Source organism: Xiphophorus couchianus, chromosome 13, assembly GCF_001444195.1.
Source record: "Xiphophorus couchianus chromosome 13, X_couchianus-1.0, whole genome shotgun sequence".
In the NCBI taxonomy this organism is placed as follows: Eukaryota; Metazoa; Chordata; class Actinopteri; order Cyprinodontiformes; family Poeciliidae; genus Xiphophorus; species Xiphophorus couchianus.
In genome coordinates, this window is record NC_040240.1 from 25,375,672 (window position 1) to 25,401,416 (window position 25,745).

Sequence of the window (25,745 nt, forward strand, 5' to 3'; positions counted from 1 at the left end):
GCTTGCTAATTAAAACTTTAAGCTAATCTGAATATTTAACTTGCTAACATATTTAATTTGAAACTGACATTTTTTTAAATGTATGAATTAAATCAGGGGTGGGCAACTCCAGGCCTCGAGGGCCGGTCTCCTGCAACTTTTAGATGTATCTCTACTTCAACACACCTGAGTCAAATAATGAGGTCATTAGCAGGACTCTGGAGAACCTGGCTGCACTTAGGAGGTGAGTCAGCTGTTGGATCCAAGAGTGTTTCAAGGGAGACATCTAAGAGTAGCAGGACACCGGCCCTCGAGGACCAGGATTGCCCACCCCTGAATTAAATGGTAAAGATATGAATTTCAAAAATAAACCCCATTTTATCTACTTATAAGAGGCTAAATAACCCAAATTATTGCTGTTAATCTTTACCTTCACAAACATCAGACCATAAAAGTGGAAGTAAAGTTCATAAATCAGTGATTATCCAGACAGAACCTGTGTGATCCTGCGTCCCTCCGCTGCTGGTTCAGTAAAGCTCTCTGCTGTGACTACATATGGACCTGGATACGTTAATGCATAATGGTTTCTGATACGACATGCTTCAACAAGACTATGTACAGTTCTGGTTCCATGCTGTCAGCGGACGGCCGTGTCCAGTTCAGCTCGTCCAGAAGAGGCTTAGCACAGGCTGGCGATGAAGAGGAGGGTTCTGGCCAGGATGTCGTCATGCAGCTTGGAGGGAAGTTTTTAGTCCGGGAAGGAAACCTGGCGACAAAAACACCAGAGGGAACAATTTCTTTATAGAAAAATGTTTTTTCATGAAGCTGCAAGTAAAGGCTAACCTTCAGTTGCTCCGTTAAGTTACATTTTTAGATTTATGTCTTGTTTTATACCAAATATGTACCTGAGACATTAATTTGTTTTCTCTGAGGAAATGAAATTAAACTGTTTCAATTTGATCAGAGATAATATCTTCTTTATGTGATGCAGAAAGGTTTTGGCTTGAAGAGAAATATAATCAGACATTTTGCTCTCAGAAAATCCTGAAGTTTGCATCATGTTCAACGTTTTTTTATTGTAGATGCAAAACTGCTGAAAATCTAAAGTATTTTGTGTTTGATGATGAGAAATGTTTCAGTTCGACGTCTCACCTGTGCTATTCTCCGACCTGCACACCTGCACAGTTGTCTTTGCTCTCCGAAGCTATCGCTAAATATTCAGCATTCCTGCAGGAAAAACAGGAGAAACAAACCGTCAGATGTCAGGAGAACAAGCTGGAAAACCGGAGAACAGGCTGGAAAACCGGAGAACAGGCTGGAAAACCGGAGAACAGGCTGGAAAACCGGAGAACAGGCTGGAAAACCGGAGAACAAGCTGGAAAACCAGAGAACAAGCTGGAAAACCAGAGAACGGGCTGGAAAACCAGAGAACGGGCTGGAAAACCAGAGAACGGACTGGAAAACCGGAGAACGGACTGGAAAACCAGAGAACGGGCTGGAAAACCAGAGAACGGACTGGAAAACCGGAGAACGGACTGGAAAACCAGAGAACAAGCTGGAAAACCAGAGAACGGGCTGGAAAACCAGAGAACGGGCTGGAAAACCAGAGAACGGGCTGGAAAACCAGAGAACGGGCTGGAAAACCAGAGAACAAGCTGGAAAACCAGAGAACGGGCTGGAAAACCAGAGAACGGGCTGGAAAACCAGAGAACGGGCTGGAAAACCAGAGAACGGGCTGGAAAACCAGAGAACGGGCTGGAAAACCAGAGAACGGACTGGAAAACCAGAGAACAAGCTGGAAAACCAGAGAACGGGCTGGAAAACCAGAGAACGGACTGGAAAACCGGAGAACGGACTGGAAAACCGGAGAACAAGCTGGAAAACCGGAGAACGGGCTGGAAAACCAGAGAACGGGCTGGAAAACCAGAGAACGGACTGGAAAACCGGAGAACGGACTGGAAAACCAGAGAACGGACTGGAAAACCGGAGAACGGACTGGAAAACCGGAGAACAAGCTGGAAAACCGGAGAACGGGCTGGAAAACCAGAGAACGGGCTGGAAAACCAGAGAACGGACTGGAAAACCGGAGAACGGACTGGAAAACCGGAGAACAAGCTGGAAAACCGGAGAACGGGCTGGAAAACCAGAGAACGGGCTGGAAAACCAGAGAACGGACTGGAAAACCAGAGAACAAGCTGGAAAACCAGAGAACGGGCTGGAAAACCAGAGAACGGACTGGAAAACCGGAGAACGGACTGGAAAACCGGAGAACAAGCTGGAAAACCGGAGAACGGGCTGGAAAACCAGAGAACGGGCTGGAAAACCAGAGAACGGACTGGAAAACCGGAGAACGGACTGGAAAACCGGAGAACAAGCTGGAAAACCGGAGAACGGACTGGAAAACGGGCTGGAAAACCGGAGAACGGACTGGAAAACCGGAGAACGGACTGGAAAACCGGAGAACAAGCTGGAAAACCGGAGAACGGACTGGAAAACGGGCTGGAAAACCGGAGAACAGGTGAGAAACGAAGCTTCCTGGTTTCACACAAACTATTCCTGACATGTTTAATGGAAAAAAAGATTTAAATTCTGGTCAGTTTTTGCAGAAAATCACCCAAAATTAAACAAAACATTTTTTTCTTTATAACGTTGTTTCAGACTTGAACTAACGATTATTTGATTAATCGATTTTTCCGACAATCATTGGTTAATCAAATATTTAAAAATCTCACATTTTGAAGATTTTTTTGAAACTTTTTAATATAAAATATTAGAAATTCATAAAAAATGCAAATTAACAATTGAAATTGTCTTTTAAATAAGAAATTTTTTTTTTTTTTGCCTAAAATGCTAAAACACAACATTCCTTTACTGAATGTTTGATCATTTGCAGCAATCTGTTGATCTGGTGATTATTTATTTGATTAATTAATAATTGGATAATAAAAGGTGATTGATAGGAGATTTTTTACTGATTCGTACCAGTTGAAGCTAAAACAGATTTACATACAAACAGTGTTTTCCTAAATACTCCTATGAAATAATCGAGACTGATGTGTTACCATGGTTACAACCTGATGCTACAGCTTAACCTTTTATGCTTTTAAGCTAATTAAACCAAAACGTTAACATGTCAGAACGGATTTAGTCCAGATTGAAGTGCTGAGGCAGGAAAACTCACGCCGCCTCTCGAAGCGCTTCCTCCCCGGCCGCAGCGATCTTTCTGTAGCAGTAGATCATCTCTATGAGGAGCCAGACCTGCAGCCCGATGATGGACACGTACATCATGACCTCTGACACGATGGACGCCGTGCCTCTGGTGGCTGCGGGCAGGAAGCACAGAAACCTCAGCAGGAAACGGGATGTACAGGCGGTTAGCACTGCAAGACTTTCAATGACAACTTATGAGCATTATTTCCGTTAAATGAGTTTTCCTTCGTTTTAAACTGAAATGTTGTTCAGGAAAAGAATCGATGATAAACGATTTGAAAGCAGGAGTTTATAAAGGGTGTGGAGGCTTTTATTTTGGTAGTCCACTTCCAGTTGTCCACAAGTGAATTCGCACATTAATTAATTTGCACGTCAAACTAAAGTTTGGCTTTGAGCTAAATATTTATTGAAAGAAATAATTGGTAGTCCACTTCCGGTTATTGGTAAATTATGAATATCAGCTAAATGTTTAGTTTTGACCTAAATATTATAGCTTGAAGGAAATAATTGGCTCTTTATTTATTCCGTTTATAGCTAAAACTTCAGTCTGTAAACTAAATATTTAGCTTCCTCACAGAATTTGGTTTAGTTTCAGTTATTTAGTTTGACATTTCTAAACATGGCTGACTGGCCCCCGGGTTTGGGCCCCTGGGTTTGGGCCCCTGGGTTTGGGCCCCCGGGTTTGGGCCCCCGGCATAGCCGGACGTTTCCCGGTGGCCTGGCTGCTGGTTCGACGCCCAGGTTATCCTGAAAAGCTCAAACCTGCAGAGATTTTCTGTAAACATTTTTATTTCACTAAAATGTTGGTAAAAAATCATAATGGAAATTATTTTGATAATTAGAATAAAAAACTTCTCATAACATTAACAGCAACATTAATACTTTGTAGGATTTTGTTTTCCAGTTGTATTCATCTGTGACCCTAAAGCTGCGCGTAGATCTGTGGCTAATGCAGCAAAATATGATTCACTGGGATCTAGAAATGTTTTGGGTTTGTTTTTGATGCCACTGATTGGTTCCTGCTGCTAGCAGCTGTTAGCAGCTGTTAGCTTCTCTCCTTCCTGATTCTCCAGTTCCTCTGTGTGCTGCAGGGAAACCAAAACATCCCTCAGGGTGAAAACATACGATGTGTTTTCTGAATCAGCACAAGCCCAGCTAAAGAGGGCAATGCTTGCAGTCCGCTTGCTGACACGGGGAAACAAGCTGCTGATCAAGCGCAGCTCGAATCTGCCTCCATTAGGACAGATGCTTTTTACGCTTCACCCCCAAAGAAGTGGCGTCCAAACATTTTGCCAAGTTGAAACTCCGCCAGCTCAATAATTTTCCATTTCCCTGAAGTAGAGGAGTCACTTAATGTATGTTGAATGTTAACGTTGCTAATACTCTCTCCATTGTAAGACGATTTTTTAAATTCTTTAACCGCCTGGAGACGTTTAGGGGCCCCACAAAATCATTCCGACGGACGCAAATGGCACCCGGACCGCTCTTTTGACACTCCTCCCCACAGTGACAGACAGGCGGACATGCTACATAAAACATGCTAACTGTGCTAACCCTAAAATACTAATCAAGATTAGATTGGCTGGCTAAAGCCTACACTGACATGGTATTTAGTGGAAGCTAATGCTAATGCTAACTTCAAGTATGGATCAAAAGATGATGAAGAGGAAACATTATTGATTCGAAAGCATGAATTTATAAACTGGGCTTTTATTTTGGTAGGCTACTTCAATATTTAGCATTTACATAAATACTAAATATTTAGCTTGGAGTTAAATAATTGTTATGAAACAAAATATTTTGTTTCACATCTGCATCCATTTGGACGCAGTTATCTGGTTATCAGAAAGTTAATTTGCATATTAGCTAAATAATTAGCTAAATATTTAATGTTTAGGCTGAAGCTAACAGTGTAGCTTGTAAGCGCTAACTTGAACCATGTGAACAAAAAGGCTCTCAAAACAATTCATTTATATCAACTTTTGTGTTTTTAGTTTTTTGTATACTTGATACTTGGTCAAGTATATTTATTATAAAAATAAGGAGAGGAAATGGAATGGCAGCGCTAACATACTTCAACCACTTCAAAATAAGAGCTTGAATAAAAACAGCTACTAATTAAAAAATTCTTAAACGCAGACATCAAACGTAAAAATGTAGGGGAAACCGCGTGAGCTAAACATTTATTAAGAGCTAGACACAAACTTAGCTTCACTGTTAGCGCCTTAATTGATTCTTAATTTAGGATTTTTGGGTGAAAGATGAAACCCTGTCCCCTCACTGAGAGCGGAAGGTGCAGCTTTCTGGCTGCGCCGTACCTTTGGCCACCACGGTCAGGTGCACCACCTTGTCCACGGTGTCGAAGTACTCGTAGTTTTCGTAGGTGAGGGTGCGGTAGAAGAAGCAGCGGTAGGTTCCCGAGTCGTTGAAAGTGACGTTCAGAACGTAGATGGAGGCGTCCTGGATGTCGTTGCTCCTCTTGCTGCCGTTCCAGTCGATACGATCCTCGAAGAAGTTGTGTTCGATGGTGGGTCCGTTCTCATTGTAGCTGTAGATCTGGCAGCACAGGCGGAAGTTGATCAGAGGATTTACCAGCAGATTCAGTTCCTGTCAGGTTTTATTATAAGCAGCCTCTGCGCTGGACTCTACCGGACGCTAATGGACGGATTTCTGTGGTTCTTCAGTACATGAAAAGGAAAAAGGTCCAAACAAAGTCTGACCGTCAGGCCCAGTTTGCCTGGTGGATTAACGGTGGATAGTTCAAATATTAACAATTTGTGTAATTTGGCCTGTCATGTGGGAGTTTATTTATAAAATTCAGATTTTTACCATGTTCATTCATTTATAAATGTACTAGTTTGCTAAAGTATTAATCATAAAGATTAGTTCTTCTAGCGTTTGGAACTAACAACTAGTTAGCTAGTTACGTTAGCTAAAGTGCTAACTAGAGCTAATTAACTAGCTTTGCTTATGGAAACGACTGATAAGCGATTCAGTCCCACCAGCAGCGAAGTTTAAAAGTCCAGAAAACTAAATATTTACTTTGGAAAATAAACATTTAGCTTGGAACTAAAAACTTAGTTAGCAAAATAATGATTTAATATTTAGATTGAAAACTAAACATGTAGCTCAGACTTAAACATTTAGTTGGGAACTAAATATTTAGCTTCCAACTAAATGTTTAGTTTTAAAGCTAAATATTTAATTTGTGAATTACATGTTTAGTTTGTAACTGATATTTGTAAATCCATGAATAACATGATGAAAATGTGAACAACCAAATCTTTTTCTCTGTGACAAACTAAAGAAATTAACCCAAAGTATTAATATTAATACTTTCTGTGGAGCAGCAGCAGGCGGTTCTGGAGAACTCCTCCTGAGATTACAGGAAGTTCTGGTGGTTTGGATGGAAAACAGGAACAAATCCTGTTTTTCCTGCTGTGTAAACGTCGTGTAACTTTTCTCTTTGAGTGAAAAGCCCAGCGCTGTAAAAAACTCGCCGTTGGGTCTGAACTCACATGGACGAAGTCGGACTCTCCATCGGGTCGGAAGTACCACTCCACGGTGGCGGAGCCCTCCACCTCGCTGCGCCGCTTGCAGGAGATGCAGCCGAGCTTGAAGCCTCGCCCCGCCACGGCCTCGGTGTCGGAGTCCACCTCTGCACAGGCGCCGTCGCACCGCGGCGCTGCTTCCACAACGGGACGTTAACACGGCGCCAAACACATCAGAAACCAAGGAGTTCATCTGGTTTCTGGCACAAATATCTCAGTTCACCAGAAATAAGACGAAACTAACTCAGAAGTAACTTTTCAGTAATATTCAGCAGCTTGTTTTAAGTCAGTAATTTATGAATATTGATGAAAAACGTTCTAGTTCCACTGGTTTCATTTATTACATGGGAAAAATATCTTGTTATATGTGAAATAATCTGCCAATGGAAGTAATAAATGTTTATCAATATTTATTTTTGGCCATTTTTTTATAACTTTAATACACAAATCAAAAATAAAGAAAAAACACAACAACAACACTGACTAGAAGCAACCAATCAAAGCCAGGAGGCGGGTCTTAGCGCTGTCAATCACCAGCCCCTGCTCTCTGCTAAGCTGCAGCTAGCATAACCAAAATATTTAGCATCCCAATCCTCACTCCATTCCAGTAGATGGCGGTTATGCCAAACCCCTTAAGAAGGGCATGCTAGGCTAGTTAGCATAGCCACCGATGACAGCAGATCAACGGTTTTCCTGTAACTTGTTTCTCTGCCATTAGCACATTCAGCAGTAAAAGAGGTTGATTGACAGCACTAAGTCCCGCCTCCTGGCTCTGATTGGCTCAGAGCTGGAGGAGGAGATGGATGTTTTCACAGATTATCTGTCTCATAACAAACTGGTTATGTTTTAACATAAAAGACATTTTTATAAAAGTTACATAATGCAGATTTAAGGAATCACTGACTTAAAACAAACTCATGTTTCTTGAAAAAAACGGACTTCTAAGTATTTTTGTCTCATTTCAAGCAAACTGAATATTTCGCGTAATGTTTAGTGTTTCTGCAGTGCAGCGGGACTCACCAAGCAGGCCGCAGAGCAGCGCGATGAGCAGCAGGGGGGCCACGGCCGCCATCATGTCAGCTCCCTGCACCTTCTACCTGGATCTACCTGAATCTCCTGATCGCTGTTTGGTTTAAAGGACGGAGGTTCACCCGGTGAACGCGGAGGAAAGTGCAAACTGGAGAAACGTTTTTGCTCTTTGGCTCCAACGGCTTCCCGTCGGTTGCTGGGTTTCTACCTCCAAGTTATTGCTGCAGCCTCACAGTCCTTCCTGAGCTGTGCGCTTTGGTCCTGAGGTCTCAGAGGGTCACCGGAGCCAAACAATAATAACTTCACAATGAGAAACGGGCCTTTAAATGTGCGAACTGCCTCCGCTACTGGCTGTCCTCACATGCCGGTGCATGAGCGGCTCATGTGAAGGCTGCCTATTCGATGCTACGGGAGTGAAATCCAGACCACAGGATGGTGAGATGGGAAGAAAGGCTGCCGGGCTGAATCATGGGCCTCCGTTCTGTCCTGCGGAGCCCCGAAACGCGGCGCGCTCCCCGGCCGGACCTATCTGCTGGCCCCCGGCTCCTGGACGCGCTGGTTCCGCCGCGCTGGCATCGCAGGCGGAAGCGACAGGAAAGGCTCTCTGTCTCGGCCCGGAGAGCGGCTGCTGGTCTCTGACGCCACAGCGGCTCCTGTTGTCACGCAGGATGCTGCAGATGCACTGCGGTAAAAAAATAAAGAAATAATAAAAGAAAAGACAGAAACGATCCGCCGCGCGCGTCAGCGAGGTGATGCGGGATGAGTTCAGGTGTGATCAGACCCCCGCGAGGCTCCCACGGACGCGTTTCCACGGAGTTAATGGGATAACAACGACCTCACAGCTCTGACAGAGATCCACCGTGTTCGTGTTTTCTGAGGATGAAGTTGGCTTCCGACTCGGGGAATTGTTAAAGGGCGATTCCGCCTAATTTCTCTCCACCTTTAATGCGCTCCGGGTGGAAAACAAGACTTACCTAAAACCTGGACAGGATTACTCCACACTATTAGAAATACATTTAAACCCACTTTTGGGATTTAGACTATCCTTATTGTTTGAGGAAGTTAAATAAAGGGCAATTTCAGGACTTTTCACCATATTTCAACTGATCTAGCTGAAAAACTGAAGTATTTTGACTCTGGTTCATAGACACATCATCCATTAAAAAACAAGAATGGCACTGGGATAAATACCACGGAAAAAATAATTGTTATTTTTATTTAAAATTAGACAGATTGAAAGAAATGTGCAGTTGAGTTGTCACCATACCCTAGTTTTTTTTTTTAGAGTATTTTGAAATGTACTTTTGAGTGTTTAAATAAATGTTTCACAAATCACAAACTGGGTCTTAAATGTTCTGCTAATAGTGTAGAATATTCTAGTTCAGGATTGAAGAGTCTAGGTGTTTTAGTTTTTAAATCAGAGGAAATTAAAGACGCTCAAGGTAAAAGGAAATTAAGCGGAATCGCCCTTTAGCTTTCAATCAGAAGCCAACTTCAGCCTCTATTTTTGGGTTGGACTGTAGTGTGAATATTGTTATTAAAATGCGCAGAAACACCGAAACAAATAACAAAAAGAAACCACCACTTTGTTTCTGTCTGCTTTATTCTGGACAAGGTTTTATGGTTTTTAACGCAGCTGCATTTTACACAACTTCTATAATTTATTCTATTCTAAAATCTCTCTGTGTGTGTGTGTGTGTGTGTGTGTGTGTGTGTGTGTGTGTGTGTGGTTGTGTGTATAGTGTTATCATACAGTACAGTCTGTTCTTTGTTTGGATCTCTGAGATTTCTTCATACTGGGATTCTGAGAGTTTGCAGGAATTATCCAGAGCTTCAGCGTTTCCTGTTATTTTCCGCAGCATCTGAGACAAAAACGTGATTATTAACAACCAGCATAATAATTCCTCTGCAACAATCACTGCGCAAAATACAGAGCAAAACAAAGTTAAAGGTTCAGATTCAGAAGTTCGTAAATTTACATAAAAAATATGAATAATTTGGTTTATTTAGTTTCATTATAAAACGTGTGTTAAATTACAAAATAATTGTCATCCTGTCATGTTCAACCTGTCATTCCTACATTTACAAATGTTTGAGTTTCAAACTAAATATTTTATTCACCAGCTAGATATTTAATTTAAAACCTAAATATTTGACATTTGAATTAAATATTTACTAAGGAAGCTAAACATTTAGTTTGCAAAATAAATATTTTATTTAGAGATAAACATTTAGTTCGAAAAAGAAATGCTTAAATATCTATTTTCCAAACTAAACATTTAGTTTTCAAACTATTTATTTATTTTCCATACTAAATATTTAGTTCAGACTTAAATTGTTATTTTTCAACCGAAATAGCAAGCAATAGCTAGTTAGCTTGCTAGCTAAATGTTTAACAACAAACTAAATATTTATCTCATAGTTGCTAACTATGTACAATATCTATATTTACAAAATATAATTAGCAAGATGAATATTTAGGTCTGAGCTCAATATTTAGTTTTGAAATTAAATAGTTTGAAACTCAAATATTTACTTTGGAAAATAAATATTTAGTTTATGGGTCCCTCGTAGTTTTATACGTTTTTGCTCAGAAAATCAGTGCAGTTGTATTTTTGTCCTCATTTCAGAAAGTAAAACTAATCTATTATATTCATTACACAAATATTTCAAACCTCTATTTCTTGTAGTTTTGATGTTTCTGACTCATAAATAATGAAACCCCAAAATTCAGCATCTCAGAACATTTTACATGAATAAAAAATGACATTTTAATCAGAAATGTCAGGCAAATGGGTAAAATATCCAGTAGATGCCCCAGCCTCTCCCAGTGAAGCAGTTTTACCCCCCGACGTGTTTTGGGCTGTAATCAGGTCCGTTTCTCTCACTGCGCTTTCAGGATCAAGTTGCTGCGTTAGCTCAGAGTGGACCGTTATGTTGCGTTCACGTGCTCCCGGAAACTCGGAATTTCCAATATCGACTTGAAGTAAACGTTTAAAATGGAGCATTGCGGTCGCGTTGAATGACAGTTAGGGTAGATTTGTCTAGGATTATATTTAGACATTTTGAGTCACTAAATTAAAACATACCAGAGCTTGTTAGCTTTGTACGTTTGATTAAGAAGAAACTACGTTTTTACATATGTTTGCATGATGTAATCATTAACTGTGCTATTTATTTTAATTATCAACGTGCAGCAACATTTTAACATTAATTTATCAAATCCAACTGTCAACTATCCGAGTTGTTCTTGTTCTAACAAGTGAACGGAGGACATTTGAATCGTAATTCTCTATTTCCCAGTAACACTGAACGCAGCATCAGCTTCTGCAGGACTAGCTTGAAGTATTTTGTCCCAAGCAGGCGGTGGTAGTTGACACCTGGAACATAAGGAGTAATGTGAGAAACGGCGATGTTGTTTTGGGAATAACCGAGAACACCGTCACCAACCGTAGAGCGGAGAAACCATCAAAGGTAACGAGGCTAACGGAGCTAGCAGCTAGCGGCTAACAGGTTAGCATAAATCAGGAAGTGGGAACGAGTGGCTGAAGCGGAACCAGGCTGTAAATAACAATAAAATAAACCATTAAACTTCGGCAGACTCTCAGAGACCAAACAGATGATCAGTTATAACCCGAACCTTCAGTCGGAAATCATATTATCGGTCCTGTTCGGTGCTGAAGCAGCGCGGATGCTACGTAACTGTGAAATAAGATTAATTTACATATTTTACTCTGCGTTGTTAAAAACAATCCACTTCCGGATCCACCTGCAGGTAAAACCTCTTTCAGCAACAGGTTCTGTCTGGCCTCGTTACCTGAGGACTTCCGGTCTGTGCACAGACATTTATTCCTTCTCAGCTCTCATTTCAGATTGAGATCCAGACTTTGACTAGGCCACAGCAGCACCTTGTTTTATTTCTTTGTAAGCCGTTTTGTTGTAGATTTGCTGCTGCTTCTGCTGTCAAACACTAGCAAATTTTGGTTCTTTTTTTTAATTAACGTAAACTTTTATATTTTCAATTATCTTAATTTAAAAAAAATATTTTGTTATCTTGGAGATTATCTTTTGTTTAATATGTGATATACATTTTTTATGTAATTATTTGTCTGCTACATTTTTATTGTTTCAATTTTTAAATGTTTTTTTATTGAAAAAAAATTATAATTTTAATTAAAAAATATATTGTTTTTGGAACAATCTTTTGTTTTTGTTTTTATCTCAATTTTTGCATTTTTAATATTATATTTTAATTTATTTTAAATACTTTGATTGTATCTCAATTTAACTTAACTTATATTTTTATTGTTTCATTTTTTAAAATGTATTTTTACAGATAAAAACAATAATTAAAATTTTTGGAATATTTTTCTTTCATTTAAAATATATTGGGAATAATCTTTTGAATGTTTTGATGTTTTAAAATTATTTTTTAAAATCTATTTTCTTTTACATCATTTGTTTAGTTTTTTTTTTTTTTACCCCTCCAGGGTCTTTTTGTGGCTCTAGTGTCTTTTATACGTCAGCAGGCTGACAGGAAACGGGGAAGGAGAGGAGGGAAGACATGCGGCAAAAGTCGTCGGGTCCGGGAGTCGAACCCGCGACGGCCGCGTCGAGGACTCAAGGCCTCCAAATACGGGTCGCGCTAACCGCTACGCCACCACGGCACGCCCCCCGTCATTTGTTTAGTTTATTATTATTATTATTATTTTTATGTATTAAATTTGTTTTATAAAAAACAATTTTTTATTTTAAAATTTCAGAAAGTCTTGGGAAAAATGGACTTCAGATGGCTGGAGATGCCCTTTGACCTTTCATAGATTGCTGATGTCTTTCCATCTTGGCATTGCATCAACACCTGGACACTCTGGACCACAAAACTTTCAAAACTCCTGATTAATTATTCCCATGAATATGTATATATTAAAGTAAAAGCAACCAGAGTAAAAACCTAAATCAGACATGAGGATGAAAACATTCTTTGGTTCTGCATGAACCTATAATTGAAGGTTAAGCGAGATAATTCAGATCAACATCTGACAGATATATTTGCTTCATGTTTGTAGTTTCTGCGTCGTCATGGACCCGACTTGCTGCGACTCCGTGGCTCCGCCCTCTTTGACCGTCCAGGTGTGTTTTCCCGGCGTCCGTGCCGCCGTTCTGGACAACCTGAACCGGCAGCGTGAGGAAGGCCGGCTGTGCGACCTTTCCATCCAGGTTCAAGGTCAGGTGTTCAGGGCCCATCGATGCGTCCTCGCTGCATCCTCGCCTTACTTCCACGACCAGGTGGGTTCCTTGGTGTACGCTGACTCTTTTCTCACCCGAAAGTGAAAAGACACCCAGGTGTTAACTATTATTGATTTATTAAATTAAAATGAGTTCCAGTTGATTAATAACTTTTGCTCAAACTGTCCTTTACTGTTGTAGTTTGGCCTCCACCCACCAGAGGGAGCCGCTGGTCATCCTTAAGGGAGCCAGTTGATACAAAAACAAAAATGGCGGAGGCATACAGGAAAGAGAAACCAAAAGTTCAATATGGGATGCAAAAGGTTTCTGCCAAAAACTCAGAAATTTTGAGATTAATATAAAAAATCTTCTAAAAAAAACTTGAAAATTGTTTTCAAAAGTCAAATTTTTTTGACTCTTTAACTCAGAAATGTCCAAGTTTACTTTTTCAAGAAAATGTCTGAGATTAAAATAAAAAATTAGGTTTTTTTTTTAACAAAGTTTTGACTTTTCAAACTCAGAAATGTTCTTGTTTTTTCTAGTAATTTTTAAAAATAGTTTAATTTCAAAACTTGTGAAGTTTTAGTGGACATTTATTCCTCCATTTCTACCTCTAATGGCCTTAATATGCTGTCGTAATGATGTAATGACAGAAACATAAAATAATTATAACAGGAAAAAGACATGCTGGTTGGTTTTGAGGTCTGTGGTGAATTAATGCACTTCATAGAGAAAAGAGCAATTGAGACTATCTGTATGAATATTTCTCTATTGATGAGAAATGAGGTGTTTCACTTTTTATTCCTTTTATCTTTTTATTCAGCAACCCCAGAAGTTCATGTTCTGCTGTTTTATAAATATATGAAAGTGTAATAATGTTGGAAAACCACATTTTTTGTTTTATTTATTTAGTATTTAATACAGCAGACACAAAATAACGTTATTTATTATATTCTGAAAAATGTTGTCCTTATTGATTAATTGTTACTTGGTCAACCTTAAATGAATCATTAATCGTTTACTTGTCAGCGATTCCCCCGGGAAACTTCCTGATCCTGCTGGTTTTTGAGTCAAAGTAGGAATTTTAAAAATATCACATAGTTATGTTTTATTGGAAGACATGGTTAACAAAACCGAAACTTCAAGTCTAAAAAGGCAAACATAAAAACAAAACAAAAACTAAAATAAGTAAACAAAGTTTAGCCTGAGCACAAGTCAAGCCTGGAGGCCTGCCAGGCTTACGATGGAGTGGGGGAACCCTGCCTGTCATAATCTGTTCTGTAACCAGGTGTTTTTCTCTCAGGTGTTACTGAAGAACGTAACGACTGTGTCGCTTCCCTCCGTTTTGGACCCGGTCGCCTTCCAGAGTGTCCTGAGTTCTGCCTACACCGGCCAGCTGAGCATCATCCACGACGACATCGTCAACTACGTCACCGTGGCCAGCTTCCTCCAGATGTGGCACATCGTCGACAAATGCACCGAGATCCTGAAGCGGCCGCGTCCGTCGACCGAGCCCTGCGCCGCGGCCGGGTCGGCGGCCGGGTCGGCGTCCCGCCAGCAGTCGCCCAGCAGCACCGAGTGCCTGTACGCCGAGCGAGAAGGCCGCCGCAGGGACAGGAAGCCGGATGCGCTGCCGCCGCTGGCGACATGGCGGCGGCCGCAGCAGGAGGCGAGGTGGACCCGGCCGCGGCCTTCCTCCGAGCAGAACCCGGCCGACTCCCAGCTGGACGGACTCCCAAGTTACCCGCAGAGAGAGCCGCCCGGCTGCCAGGAGGAATGGATCACGAGCCCGGCCAAACCGGGCCCGTCGGGCCACGGCGGACCGGGCCACAGCGGCCGGTACCTGGGCGTGGTTCCGGCCGCCGAGGTGCCAAAGCAGAAGGTCCGGTTCCAGCAGCGCGGAGAGGAGACCCAGGAGAGGAGGAGGAACGCCACGAGAGGAACGGAGGCTGATGAAGGAGTCGGGGAGGAAGAGGAGGAGACGAAGGGCGGCTTCACACAGATGGGTAGGAACCAGAGGGAGAAACAGCCAAGGCGAATCCGGACCGGCATCACAGAAAAAAAACTAGAGGAATACATTCCTGCCAAAAAGCTCAGAAATTGTTGATTAATGTCAGAAATTTTCTAGAAAAGACAAGAAACTTTCTGAGTTTGAAAGGAAAAAATTGGCAAAAACTCACAAATTTTCTAGAAAAAAACGGAAACATTTCTGACCTCAGAGTTGAAAATTAAGAAGAAAAAACTCGTTAATTTCTAAGATTAAATTAATCTCCTCCTCCAGCAGGTGTTTGTTTAGCTGAGCTATTATAGAAGCTGCTGCTCAGAGCGACACTGGTGAAAACAGTAACGGGATAATAAAGGAGCCATGTTGGGACGACTTCCTGGAGGCGGAGCTTCAGAAAGAACAGGAGCTTCTTAAAGAGGCAGAGACCCAATTTGAAGGCGTCAAATTAGGAAGTCAAATTTCTTTTAAGTTATATTTGATATGTACAGCTTTGTGATAACTGAAGGTAACATAGTTACTTCAATGGCACCATGTGTCTGGAAAACACATAATACCTTTAAAGGTCAAAGTTCAGCTCTGAGCGTCTTCTCGGCCGCATTTTGAGGCATTTTCCTGTTTTTCCTGCAGATCTTCGGGTTCCAGGCGACTCTGAGGATGGCGGGCGTTCTGCTGGGAGGCAGACTCTGGATCTGATGAAGGACAGACTCCAGAGAGATGACCCGTCCTCTCAGGTCCCCGACGTCCCCGCTAGTGGACCGGGCGCTCTGGGTCCGCCGTGCGGCTCCTGGCCCGACGAAGAGGAGGAAGATGACGGAGACATAGACTTGGAGTGCTTCGGCTCGTTCGACGAGATCGAGGACGGGACGGGACACGTCTCCCAGCGTCCTCTGCTGTCCCCAGACTTCAACATGACGGATGGGAACTGGCCGTCGTCCTCCGCCGCGTTTCCTCCCCAGCCTCCCTCCCCGCCGACGCCGTCCTCCTCGTCCTCGGCATCCGGCGCCGGCGGCTACGCGGGGAAGGTCCATCTGTGCCACTGCGGGAAGGCGTACACACTGAAGAGCATGCGGGACCGCCACGTGAAGATGCAGCACCTCAACCTGCGGCCGTTCGGCTGCCCCGTCTGCACCAAGTCCTTCAAGATGAAGCACCACCTGACCAAGCACCTGAAGACCCACGGCGGCCTGCGGCCCTACGAGTGCAGCCTGTGTGGGAAGAAGGTGGTGTGGAGAGACAGCTTCCTGCGCCACCAGGCGCGGTGCCAGAGGCTGGCCTCTGTGGGCGGCGGCGTCGCTACGGCGACGGCGGCAGAGCTGGAAGACAGATACGGGTTGGGGTTTGATGACGGGGAAGTGTTCGTGGCGGCGGGACAGGTGAAGGTGGAGGACGATGGGATGGGCGGACTGCTGGGCGACGTTCCCGGGATCCTGGGAGCGCCGCCTCAGGATCTGGGCTCTGTTGGTCATGTCTTCAAGGAGGAAGCAGCCGAGCGATTCAGCGAGAGCTAAACGTCCTCCAGGCTGCAGGAATCCTGAGCTCTGCTGCCAATTTCCTCTTTGGAAATTAAGTTAATTTGCTTTTTGCACATAAGTTATTCATTTGAACTGAAATAAATTTATTAAAATGTTTTTCTGTCAGTTTTTGTCTGCCTCGTATTTAATTATCAAGAGCAGCAGAGACCGACTAGAACTAGAGATACAGACATATAGACATATAGATATAGATAAACTAAGGAAACCTGCTGACTGTAACCATTCTCTCCTCTGAGAATGTGTGAAAATAAAGAGGAAAAACTCCCTTTTAACTGGAAGAAACTGTAATAAAACACTTAATATGAGTCAATGTTAGGTATATTAACTGTACATTTGTTACAAAAACATTATAAATCTTTGGGAAAACCTCACTAGCCCCTTTCTTAAAGGCTAGTTGTAGTTGCACAAGCAGTGAGGCGTTTCTACTGGGTGCACAGATTGCTGCGGTTTTCTCCTGAGACGTGGGAGGCAGTCGACTGCATTACAATCAGAAATCTGGGGAAAATGTGGAAGAAACTTTTGATGCCATTTATCAAAAACAGAGAGACAGAGACCTCAAACCGTAGCAGGACCAGCTGCAGCGGCATTTCTGGTGTCACAGCTTGATTATGAAGTTTTATAGAGTAATTTCATTTCAAATAAAATAAAATAAAAAATTATTAACACAGACATACAACCACCACTGATTGGTGTAGATTTGAGCTTGTCGTGCTCTCAAATCAGAGATGAATTTTCTAATAAAGAGAAAGTTGAGACGTTGTGACTCATGGCTGTGATGAAGCCGAGCTCTGGGGAGCGTTCGTGTCCCAGGCAGATGGTCGACCTCCACAGGGTTTCACAGCAACGTGTGGGAGTTTTTATGGAGTAATGGGCTTCTTTATCAATGAGAAATGCTCATAAAGAGACTTTTCAACAATACTTCATGTTTATTTTCATATCAAAATGCTGTTGGTACTCAAATCTGTAAATTAATTAGATTAATGAGGTCGTTAATCAAGTGATGTAACTAAAACCATAAATAATTTATTTGTGTTTATCTTTCAGCAACCAGCAGGGCGGTGCAGTTCAGTTACTCTTCTTACCTGTTTTCTAAGCATATTTTAAACTAGCTAAACAGCTAGATGGGTGGAAAGCAAGCTAGTCAGACAGCTAGCTAGTTAACTAGCAAACTATCTAACTAGCAAACAGGTCAATAAGGCAATTTTCTGTTGAAGATTTTCTTTGTGCGAATAAGTTTGGTCCAAAAGTTACTTTTAGTGTATTTAGATAGTTGACCAACAAAACCATCCAACAAGCCAAATGACCAAATACTCTCTAACTAGCTAAACTACAAGGTGTTCAAGCAAATGGTCCGTTAGCCAAAACGCTAACTAGACACCAAATCAACTAGTTATCTAACCAATATAGTCTTTATGATTGTAATTTATAAATTAAATTGGAAACTGCATTTAGTTTGTATTTATATCATTATTAGGACTTTGTGTTTCTTCCATTCATTTATTAAGTAAGTAAAACACGAGATAGATTAATTCCACACATGCTGATGTTTTACACCTTTATTCTTGTTAATATTGATGATTTTCTGCTTATAGTGAATGAAAACATGACATGTAAGATTAGAACATCACATCAGACCAATAAAAATAATTTTAATACAGAAATGTGGCTTTAACCTGCTGACAGACGAGCCTCATCAAGTCAATATTCCTAACTTTAACCACCGTAGACATCGGTCTTCAGAAGGTTGGTGTAATCCCATGAAAGGTCCTAATATGCTCTATAATCCAGAAAACACACACACACACACACACACACACACACACACACCGAGTTTCTGTTTTTCATCTGATTTGGTTTGGATTTTTACGGTGTGCTTTGGTTCCCTGGTTTCTGTCTGCAGGTTTTGCACTCTGCCTCTCCTCCATATGTCTTTGTGACATAATCTAGTTAACTTTTTTCACATAATTTAAGGATAATTGACCAGCAGTGTGAAAAAATCATTTATGCAACAAACAGGCTGGTTGGTGTGAAGAAACATTTACTGACCGTTTATTAAAGACGAGACTGAACGAGTTTCTGTTTCACATAAACATCAGGGAGGATAAACAGATATTTACAGTTTTTTCTGTTAGAACAAACTTATGAAAACAAATGAGAAATTATTTAGCATAACACTTGAACCCAACATGCTGCCTCCAGCTCTGATCTCCTCACTCGACTAAAACCTCTGATTCACTTACAGTTTAACCATCAGCTCAGACGACACACATCTTCTTCTTAAAACCTTCATTAGGAGGAACATACATCATGAGATTAGGAATTAGTAACAGTGCAGTGAAAAGGGCCGTGTAACATTTTGCATCTTACAGTACCTGAAACATGAAGCTGCATCAAATCTTACCAGAACAAATAAATCTATTGGATATTTAAACTGGTGTTTGAAGAGAGATAAAGTTCTGATTAAAACTAAAAATCAGCGACAGCAACGACACGTCACTCAGGCAGGAAGCCGAGACAGAAGGAACCGCAGACGGAAACAGGACGGTTCAGAAACATTCAAACATTTAGAAGCAACAAAGTCAAACTTTACTTTTCTCCAGATTTTACAAAAATCCGTGTCTCAGTCTGGAGAGGCGTTGCGTTAGTCGGTTAACATTTGTTGAGGTTGTGGGTCTGACTCCTGCGGATCCGCCTCTCCTTCCTGGTGTTGTTCTGGTCCCGTCGGATCTAAGCGGTGGAGGTCGGCGCAGAGCTTAGAAGATGGTGCTCCAGCGTTTTGGGGGTGGACGGGACTTGGTTTCTCCCTGAGAGACAAAGACAGGAAGGTTAAAAAACAGTCTTTCTGTCCAGAAACACCGGATGTCAGAAGCTGTTTGAAAACAGATGAATGATGGATTTTTGCATCTACAGTCATGGGGATGAGAAAGTCCACAATCTTTCCGAAATAACCGATATTTATCAACAAATGTCGCATTTCAGTCAGGTTGAGGTCTGGTCTTTGAGTAGGCCATTGACCGACCGCTGTGTTTGGAATTGTTGTCCTGCCGATGACCCAGTTTGGACCCAATTTTGGCCAATCAGTGGCTGCAGAACAAGCCCCGCCCCCTTTGCTATTTGTGTAGAAAACACGGTTTGTTTGGTGAGGTGTGAATGCGTAACTGAACCAAAAACACAAACTCTGGTCTGGGTTTGCTCTGATGGGGTTCAAATCCATATGTGAACGCCAAGTGGTCTAAAGCAGAAAATTGGACGACAGGCAGGGGCATTCTGGGTAAATGCATTGCTAACAAACATGCTAGCCTAGCGCTAGCGGGAGAAATGGCTCGTGGCCTTTAGCCTAAGACTAAAGAGAAACCTGCTAAAATCTGACTCCTCCATTTTAGAAGTTGCTCTCAGTGTCTTCAGATGTTTTTGTCGTTTCCTTCAGAGGTTCTTGGTGCAAGTTCCTCAGAGCGCTGATGTTCTACTTTTTGATTCAGGTCTGTTGACGAAGAGAAACATCTAAAGTTTCAGGTCTGGAGTTTGACACCTGTGTTCTTCCTATCCTGGAACATTGAAGCCATCATTCCTCCACCACCGTGCGTCACAGTTGATCTGCTGGGTTTGGGTTTCCTCCATTTTGGTCCATTGTCTCTCTGGTCTCATCTTGTCCCGGAAGACCCGTCCTTCCTCCAGATGCAGCCCTGCTAACCTCAATCTGGTGGCCATCTTGTTTCTAGAGTGAAGAGGTTTTGCCTTTGATCCTTCCAGGCAGCCATGATGGATCAGGGTCATGACCTTTTAGCAGCTAACCGAGGCCTGTAGAGGTGATCTGGGATTTGTTTGTCATTTCTCTGAGCTTCATGCTGAGATGTTGATACCTCTTGGAATATTTGATATATATATATATATATATATATATATTTAATTTTTTTAAATTTATACTTTAAATTTTTTTCAGTTTTAAAATGTTTTTTCTTCAACAATTTAGAATTTGTAAAAATCTTGTTAGAATAGTCTTCCTCTGGAAAACGATGGACTTCAGGTGGTTTGGAGTTGACCTTTGAACTCTCCCAGGCCATTGCTGATGGTTTTCCACCCTGGCGTTGTGTTTTAAGCCATATCGGGACCACTAAGTCCATCCTAAGAGGAAGGGTGTACTTTTTTAATTTTTTGCAAACATTTGTGTTCTGTTTACTTCCAGTAGGACTGAAAGATCTTCAGAACCTTCTGAATGAGACGGGGTGTACTTTCTTTTCCCACGGCTGTGTGACGTTTAAAGGATGATGCTGCAGCTCTGAAGCCTGTTAGGTGATCATGAAGAGGCTGATTTAAAAGCAGATGGATTTATTCTGGTGAAGCTACTCACTAATCTCGGCGGAGAGCGTCACTGATGCGTTTGCGTGAACACAGACAGGAAAACGCGGTTTGTGAAGCCGAGACTCACAGGGAGGAAACCAGAAACTTTAAAGGAGGCAAACATGCAGGCAGCTCACCAGGTTGAAGAGCCTGGACAGCGTGCTTTGGTCTCTGCGTCTCCTGACCGGCGACTTCGTGCTCTCGGTTCGCGACGCGGAGGCCTGGAAAAAGACCCAGTGAGCTGAAAGCACAACCTGATCTATTCATTTATTTTACTGACGTCACATGAACAAACTTATTCATTTTTAATACAATTTCTTCTTCAATAGAAACACCATAACGGAGGAATCCTATTTTCTGGACATTAGTGGAATATCTACACACATTTGTAAAGAAACAGCAGCTAATGAGTCACATTTTCATCTCTGGGAACAAACAGCATCCCAGCAGTTTTACACCATGACGACGATGCAGCTGCTGCTGAGCTAAACCAGAATCATCAGCAGGTTTTCAGTTGCTTCGTTCTCCACACCAAATACATGCTTTTCATTAAAGGAGATTCTGTTCCTGAATTTATTTCCAATATCTGACAGTTCAACATTTCCGTAGATTTGCCAGGCGCTGAGCTGAACTTTCTGACTATTTAATGCACTGCAGAAAATAACATCCACTGCTGATTGGTACAAACAAAGTTTCCCTGTGGACAGTAGAGTGAAATTGTCAGGATGTAAATGTTTAATATTTTCTAAAGCTGTTTTCTTCATGGCTGCTACACTGAAAGAAAAACGGCTCAGATGTTTGGTGCCTCTGCTGCAGCAACGTTTAAACTTTTACTGCAACAGAATAACATGACTGAAAACCTTTAAGAAGAAAAACACAAACAGGAGGGAAAGAAACGGGAAGACGGGATGAGACGAAGTCCACAGATGCTGAGAAACAACCGTCAAATTGCTCTGAGAGATGAAACGGCACAAAGGGAGGGTTGGTGAGTTATTTCTGGCACAAAGGAGTTGGAGGTGTTACACAGAACAAGAAGATGAAGAGGAGGAGGAGGAAGGAGGAGCAGGCCGAGAGGTCCTATAAGAGAAGGTGTTTACCGGGTCATAAATAGCTGAGAGGTTTCAAAGTCATCCAGAAGCAGCGAGGAGGAGAGAGGATTGTTCTCAAACTGAACAAACCGTCTGTTAAAACGATCAGTGTGTGAGTGAAGGGGGCGTTTCTGAGTCATGAGGTCCCACCGGGCGCAGGGTATAAAAAGATGGCCGACGTGGGACTGAAAGCAGAAACGGGGACGCGGGCGCAGAGGTTAGGAGGTTCTCCACAGACGGGTTTAATCAGGGTCACAGTTCGACTGTGTCACATACCAAACCCAAGACTTCTCTCCACTGGACATGAAAGAGAAACAGACAGTGAGGTCAGAAACAGAACCGGGTCAGAGCAGAACCGCCAACATATCAACAAATCAAACGGACTCTGACCAACAACTATAAACCATAAACAGAGCAAATCTTATGCCTGATGTTTGGATCCTACGGCTGCATTCACTCCAGTCCGCTTTCCCAGAAAGTCCGGTCCGGTTGGTGAGGTGTGAACGCTAACCGACCTCTGACCTCTGGTCCTCCAAACCTCGGTCTGGGTTCGGTTCAAGTGAACGCCAAGCGGACCAGAGACCGCTCCAGAAGCAGCAGGGCATTCTGGGTAAATGCAACGCTAACAAGCATGCTAGCCTAGCGCTAGCAGCAGAAATAGCTCCTGGTCTTCAGCCAAAGACTAAAGAGAAATCCTCCAACACTAAAATCTGACGCCTCCATCTTGTTTCCATCTGGTGAAGAAGGAAGTTGCTCTCCGTGTCTTCAGAGGTTTTTGTGTCGTTTCCTTCAGTGGTTCTTGGTGCAGCGCCCCCACAGGCCAGGAGGGGAACAGGTTGGTTTGACTCAGAACCACAGCAGCTGCAGGTGGAGCAGATGTTCTGGTTCCAGTAGAACCGGATCAACCGGACCATCAGGAGGAAAACCATGATGCTGTTTTGCCCGGTCATTTGCGCTTATGTATGACAGTAAATGTGAATTTTTGGACGATTACTTGACTTCAACTTAGGCTCAGGCAGCAGTGTAGAAATAAGAAATACTGCCACCTGCAGGTGGGAGTGAGTATTGCTTGAACTTGATGTTTTTGATTATTTTAGTAGAAAAATGCAGGAATGTGTTGATTTTGCGTGAATTTCCATGATCACATAATCACGAAAACCTGGAGGGACTGATGATAACTAAACCCAACAGCTGCCTGATGGATATGCTGCTGCTGCTGCTGCCTCTGTTCTTCATTCAGGACTCAGTAATGCTCCATAAACCACTTTGAAGAGCCTCAAACTTCCCAGAAAATCTCTGCTTCCATCTTTGGAGGGTCCTGCAGGGACCACCCAGTTTCTGTTCCTCCACCAGAGGAGATCACACCACTAAAAATAAAAAACCTCAGCGCTGCAACATGAATGTGAGGTTAAGAAACTGAATCTGCTCTGCAACAAATCAGGACAGTAAACTTTGGATTAAAAGGAGTTTAATTGGATTCCTGCTGATTTTACAACCTCTGGGTTATAAACTGAAGGTATTTGTGCTTTATGGATGAGCTGGTTCATAATTGTTTAGAGAACATTTTAACCTCCTTTGTGACGTTCTTTCTCTGAAGAACTCTGCATTTTTCACTCTGTGGTGCATTCTTTAAAGCTGCCACCAGATGGCAGTAAAGCCAGAACTGCTGAACGTTATCAATAATCAGAAATCTTTCATGGATTCAAACTCATATCATTTTAAAGTATTTCTTTCCCCTAACTTCACCCTGCAGCTGAATGTGGGGAAACAAAAAGTGAGACTCACCGTGGATTTAGGAGGAGGGGAGGAAACCTGCAGGAGAAACACCAGAGCGACAACAACAACAACAGCGTGACTGAGTGAACAGGGCAGAGAAAACACAACAACAAGCTCTGATGGACGTTTCCTGCAGTTTTTCATTAGTAGTAAGCAGCGAAAGAATCAAGCAGCTTTACAGTCAGTGCAGGATGTGAAGGAACTGCTGCTCTCCTGCAGGAAAAATGCAGGAAATTTCCAAAAATGTGACCTAGAGTTACTGTTAGGATGCAGATTAGAGGAAACGGTGATGTGAAGGCAGAGAAGTTAAATGAGGAAAGTGTGATTTACAACGAGACTCACAAGGCTCCTGAAGAAATGCACCACGGCGTTTTCATTGGTCCGACGGCGGGCTGAGGGCTGCTGGGGCGAGGCGGCCAGGTGACCCCTGAACGACCCCTGAGCAGGTGAGACGGAAAAAACAGACAATAAACACAAACAACGTTTGGAGCTCAAAATGGAGCGACTAGCAAGAGGAGTTCAGTCCGGCTGAGAAAATGTAATCGTTTTTACAGAAAACAATAAATAATTTAAAAATAAACTCTTTAAATTTGGCTTAAAAACTGGAAAATCATATTTAAAATGAAAAATAATTAATCAAAGCTCCGCGTTTAAATCGATCCCATCCACAACACTGGATTTTTCAACCACTCCTGAACATTTAAAAATGATATTTTTATCAGTTACATGCACACAAATTTCGCCTTGCATTTTTATTAACTGCATAAATATTCAGATATGCTTTTTAAAATCTTAAAATAAATATATAACACAAAAAACCTAATTTATCTTGAAGTATGTTTATAGTTACTAAACTAAGTTCTCTGATCCACAATATGCTGAAAATTAAAAAACCTAAAATTAAAATTGCATCAACGTCAACAGAAAAAAGGAGGAGTACAAAATTAATTTTAGTAATTATCAAACTAGTTTTTTGATTTTCTGAAGTTCTCAGAAAATTCCCACAAATCCCAAGACTGGAAAGATTTCTATCATAAAGTTTAGTGGATGGAAGAACTCCAGAGCTGCACTGAAACAGAAGATGCTCACCTTGCTCCTCTTCTTCTTCTCTCCTCCAAACAATTTGCTTAGCTGATCCATCAGACCGGGACTCTTCTTCTTCTTTCCAAGCCCAAAGCTGCTCTGCCCCGAGGTGCTCGCTGTAGCCATTATATCTGCCGCGGAGGGTTCTGGTTCTGATCCGCTGCCCACGCTGCCAACACCCAGCTCTGCCTCTCCCTCGGGGTGTGTTCGGTCCATCTGACGCGGTCGGGGCGGGCCGTCGCTCGGCCCCGGAGCGCCGCGGGGCGGGTGAGGTCGGTGAGGGCGGAGACATCTGGCCTGGTCCTGGTTCTGGCTCCGGTCCAGACATTCTGTGTCAGTCGCTGCCGCCCTCCACACGGGTCCAGCCATTGTTCCTCACCCCATCTGCCTCACCCCGGCCGCAGGGGACAACAAGGGTTATCTCTGAGGCTGAACTCGATGCAAAGGAGCGGCGAGCACTGAGGGGCCATTGTTGGGCCGCCCTCATCCGTCCTGCCGATGCGTTGCTGCTAAATTAGATGGAAAGCCACCCAGATGAAGGCCTGGAAACAAAATGTGCCCAAAGTGCAACACCTGGTGACCCCAATAAATTTCCAACCAATCTTTAGTCCTTAGTTATAATTCATCAAAGGTGGAGAAGGAAATGTTCCAGTGTGAGATGGGACCCCACCATGACACTAAATTTACCCATCATGCAACGCTTGGTGGAGGCTGCAGCTTTGATCTCCTCATCTGGAAACATGAATGGTTCAATTTCTGTTGAGCTAATTAACTTTAGATACGATTAGCTGCAGTTAGCGTAGCCACATGCTGCTGTTAAATACATGTTATTGTTAGCTACATACTTCAATTAGCCACATGCTGCTTTTAGCCACATGTAGCAGTTAGCCACAAGTACCAGTTAGCCACATGCTGCTTTTAGCCACAT

The 25,745-nt window shown here is 42.4% G+C and overlaps 3 protein-coding genes across 11 annotated transcripts; 1 reads left to right on the top strand and 2 right to left on the bottom strand.

Annotated features, from left to right (window-relative positions):
* Positions 1 to 321: 321 nt before the first annotated feature.
* Positions 322 to 8,853, bottom strand: scn1bb (sodium channel, voltage-gated, type I, beta b). The gene is made up of 6 exons (XM_028035308.1): positions 7,761 to 8,853; positions 6,708 to 6,874; positions 5,508 to 5,745; positions 3,161 to 3,302; positions 1,132 to 1,206; positions 322 to 745 (listed from the first exon to the last, which is right to left on the bottom strand). Exons 1-5 carry the CDS (start codon positions 7,813 to 7,815, stop codon positions 1,137 to 1,139), a joined length of 672 nt encoding a protein of 223 aa, XP_027891109.1. The 5' UTR covers positions 7,816 to 8,853; the 3' UTR covers positions 322 to 745; positions 1,132 to 1,136.
* A 1,240-nt stretch (positions 8,854 to 10,093) lies between these two features.
* Positions 10,094 to 16,637, top strand: zbtb22a (zinc finger and BTB domain containing 22a). Of its 3 annotated transcripts, none has more exons than XM_028037180.1 (4): positions 10,094 to 11,282; positions 12,836 to 13,055; positions 14,299 to 15,001; positions 15,628 to 16,637. In XM_028037180.1, exons 2-4 carry the CDS (start codon positions 12,849 to 12,851, stop codon positions 16,506 to 16,508), a joined length of 1,791 nt encoding a protein of 596 aa, XP_027892981.1. In that variant the 5' UTR covers positions 10,094 to 11,282; positions 12,836 to 12,848; the 3' UTR covers positions 16,509 to 16,637. The 3 variants fall into 3 exon arrangements, with proteins under 3 accessions (XP_027892981.1, XP_027892978.1, XP_027892979.1); XM_028037177.1 differs by having other exon boundaries at positions 10,096 to 11,243; XM_028037178.1 differs by lacking the exon at positions 10,094 to 11,282 and adding an exon at positions 11,403 to 11,544.
* Positions 16,638 to 18,073: 1,436 nt separating this feature from the next.
* On the bottom strand, positions 18,074 to 25,201 carry LOC114156127 (myelin basic protein-like). Of its 7 annotated transcripts, XM_028036378.1 has the most exons (7): positions 24,824 to 25,201; positions 24,077 to 24,172; positions 23,744 to 23,770; positions 22,235 to 22,255; positions 21,008 to 21,091; positions 20,881 to 20,901; positions 18,074 to 19,336 (listed from the first exon to the last, which is right to left on the bottom strand). In XM_028036378.1, the coding sequence occupies exons 1-6, from the start codon at positions 25,184 to 25,186 to the stop codon at positions 20,899 to 20,901; spliced, it is 594 nt and encodes a 197-aa protein (XP_027892179.1). In that variant the 5' UTR covers positions 25,187 to 25,201; the 3' UTR covers positions 18,074 to 19,336; positions 20,881 to 20,898. The 7 variants fall into 7 exon arrangements, with proteins under 7 accessions (XP_027892179.1, XP_027892182.1, XP_027892177.1 ...); XM_028036381.1 differs by lacking the exon at positions 22,235 to 22,255; XM_028036376.1 differs by lacking the exon at positions 20,881 to 20,901.
* Positions 25,202 to 25,745: the final 544 nt, after the last annotated feature.

What these genes read in the sequence shown, in the direction of transcription:
- LOC114156127 (XM_028036375.1), bottom strand. Translation starts at nt 25,186, where the DNA reads ATGGCTGGACCCGTGTGGAGGGCGGCAGCGACTGACACAGAATGTCTG. An exon ending in AGAAGAAGAAGAGGAGCAAG is followed by an intron (nt 24,173 to 24,823) that starts GTGAGCATCTTC and finishes TCACCTGCTCAG; the next exon opens with GGGTCGTTCAGGGGTCACCT. An exon ending in CCCCTCCTCCTAAATCCACG is followed by an intron (nt 22,256 to 23,743) that starts GTGAGTCTCACT and finishes TTTCATGTCCAG; the next exon opens with TGGAGAGAAGTCTTGGGTTT.
- zbtb22a (XM_028037180.1), top strand. Translation starts at nt 12,849, where the DNA reads ATGGACCCGACTTGCTGCGACTCCGTGGCTCCGCCCTCTTTGACCGTC. An exon ending in CGCCTTACTTCCACGACCAG is followed by an intron (nt 13,056 to 14,298) that starts GTGGGTTCCTTG and finishes TTTTTCTCTCAG; the next exon opens with GTGTTACTGAAGAACGTAAC. An exon ending in GGGCGGCTTCACACAGATGG is followed by an intron (nt 15,002 to 15,627) that starts GTAGGAACCAGA and finishes TTTTTCCTGCAG; the next exon opens with ATCTTCGGGTTCCAGGCGAC.
- scn1bb (XM_028035308.1), bottom strand. Translation starts at nt 7,815, where the DNA reads ATGATGGCGGCCGTGGCCCCCCTGCTGCTCATCGCGCTGCTCTGCGGC. An exon ending in GAGAGTCCGACTTCGTCCAT is followed by an intron (nt 5,746 to 6,707) that starts GTGAGTTCAGAC and finishes CTGTGCTGCCAG; the next exon opens with ATCTACAGCTACAATGAGAA. An exon ending in GAAGCGCTTCGAGAGGCGGC is followed by an intron (nt 1,207 to 3,160) that starts GTGAGTTTTCCT and finishes TTTTTCCTGCAG; the next exon opens with GAATGCTGAATATTTAGCGA.